The 2362-nt window shown below is 39.5% G+C and overlaps 1 protein-coding gene across 1 annotated transcript; it reads right to left on the bottom strand.

Annotated features, from left to right (window-relative positions):
• Positions 1 to 576: 576 nt before the first annotated feature.
• Gpr63 (G protein-coupled receptor 63) lies at positions 577 to 2124 on the bottom strand. The gene has a single exon (XM_010603652.2). The coding sequence runs from the start codon at positions 1976 to 1978 to the stop codon at positions 719 to 721; it is 1260 nt and encodes a 419-aa protein (XP_010601954.1). The 5' UTR covers positions 1979 to 2124; the 3' UTR covers positions 577 to 718.
• Between the last annotated feature and the right edge of the window lie 238 nt (positions 2125 to 2362).

Genomic DNA, 2362 nt, shown 5'->3' with positions numbered 1-2362 from the left:
TACATGCATATAAAAGTTTAAAAATACTATTACTAGAAATGACAATGCACATGCTTCCTGAACCATTGTCATTTATAAAAATGATTCAGAAAAATATGACTGAATTAATGTGTATATTACTTCTTAAAGTGCACCAAAGTAAATAGTAATGACCTTTAAAATGTCACTAACCTGCTTGGGTTATTTTTTTACGTAAAAGTAAATATTTAACTAAGATGTATGAAAGGTTTTGGCTCCGACTTGATGGCAAAAAAGCAGCAGTGGTTCCAGAAAAAGAAAAAAAAAGAAGTGGTAAGCTCAACTAAGATACCTTAGCAGCATACAAAACATCTACAATTCAAGGTAACTGCAGGCTCAATAAAGCACAATCCTGACTCCTGCTACAAAAAATAAAACAAGTCAGCAAAACATACGTACAAAACCATCTCCACATTCTAAATCAAGGATTTTACTTGAACCCTGGAGGTAACTTTTGTGATCATGTTCCTATTGTGTATCCTTGGTAACACGACAACTAATTTTTGTTTTCTTTACAATGAGCACAGAAGCGCACGCACACACTCGCACATGCACACACACGCACACACACTCTCTCTCTCTCTCTCTCTCTCTCTCTCTCTCTCTAAAAACCAATAAAGTTTAAGTGGAGAAGCCAGATAAAAAAATTTAAACGCAATAAAGAACAATCATCACCTAAAATGTCAGACAGTTCTAATATTCACACCACTGTCCGATGTTCCCCACACACATAAACAGAACTGGGGCGTATTCGTCGCCTTGTGTGACCAGGGAGCCGTGGCAAAAGCTTGAAGGATTTGGGCATCATTTCCAGGCAGGCGTCATGGAATTTCTTAATTCTCCAGTAGTAGATCAGTGGATTCAATGCAGACTTGAGGTAGCAAAGCCAGAGTAGCCAGGTGCTAATCTCAAAAAAGTTGTGCTTATAGTAAAAGTGCTCACTGAATGTTGCCACAAGGCTATAAGTGGTGAACGGGGCCCAGCAAACAATGAAAACAGCAAAGAGAATCAAAATGGTAGTAAAGGCACGTGTTTTAAAGCCCATATCAATGCTCATCTGGAAGGGTCTCTGTAGACTCTTGAGACCCAATTTGCTGGCCTGGCTGAGGCATATACCTTCAGGGTAGCTATGGATCCTCAAGGCATTGTGCCGAAGGGTGTTGAGTATGCCCATAAATGAGTACAGTATCACCAGGAACGGTATGAAGAAAGAAATGAGAGAAATCAAAATAACATATGCCTGGTAACCTGGATTTGTTGTGTACCCAAACACACACTGTGGGGCTCGGGAAGGTATCTGTAGGTCAGGGTTTCCTATAGCCAAAGGAAAAGCTACACAAAAAGAAGTTGCCCAAGAAACTACAATCAGAACCTTAGCCCTATATGGATTTAATTTATCTTGCCTCTGGACAATAATAAGGAACCTGTCAATGCTAATGATAAGCAGGATGACAACTCCCTCTATCACAAACAACCAGAAAAACATAGCAGATAGCCTACAGAAGAATTTCCCAAAAATCCATCTGGTAGTAATAATAGTTACCAGGGCAAAGGGCATGTTCAGCACTGCAAGCAACATGTCTGCAAAAGCCAGGCTGGCAAGGAGGATATTAATTGCAGATCGCATGGCAGCTTTTTGGTAAACCATGAGGCAAACAACCAAGTTCCCAAGAAAAGACACAAATAGAATAAATATCATTATAGAAGAAAGGATGATCTGGAGAGGCAATTTTAGGCTCTGAAAAGCTGCTGGTGTGGGGGACACAGCTGTGCTATTCACTGTCAAGAAACTCAAACCAGTCGGAGCCATGGTTTCAAAACTATACCTAAGTAGTGGACCAATACGAGGATGCTGGAATGGTGGAGGGACTGTAATATTCATGTAGTAGTTTTCATAGATTATAAATGTTGTGTTGGATGCCCCAGTATGGGAAGCTGTCAACACTGGTGAGAAGACCATGATTTCAGGAGGATGGAAGGTGCAGGCAGAGATGTGGGTGTTCTTCAAGCATTTCAAAACAGAACAGCAGTATCAGGTTCCTTTGATGGACTTGGAAACAGATTCTGGAAAATGGACAAGGAGTTCCATCTTCCATAGGAGTTCTTATGCCTGAAAAAAAGCCCAAAACATGAAAAGTAAATGAGAAATGAGCTTCATAAATAACATCAGACTTTCTTACCTTTCATCAGGAAGAATCAGTTTTGCTCTTTTTACTCATTACAAATATTTTTCACTAGCCCAGTGGGCACTAAAATAATGTTGTTCTGTTGTTTTGCTTTTAGTCAACCATGATCAGAATTTTATAGTAGTCATATATGAAACAAAAGAGGATCTCAGAATGTA

Source organism: Fukomys damarensis, unplaced genomic scaffold (genome assembly GCF_012274545.1).
Source record: "Fukomys damarensis isolate Sample0158 unplaced genomic scaffold, DMR_v1.0_HiC HiC_scaffold_14, whole genome shotgun sequence".
In the NCBI taxonomy this organism is placed as follows: Eukaryota; Metazoa; Chordata; class Mammalia; order Rodentia; family Bathyergidae; genus Fukomys; species Fukomys damarensis.
The sequence above is the reverse complement of the archived record's forward strand: the minus strand, read 5'-3'. Positions and strand labels throughout refer to the sequence as shown.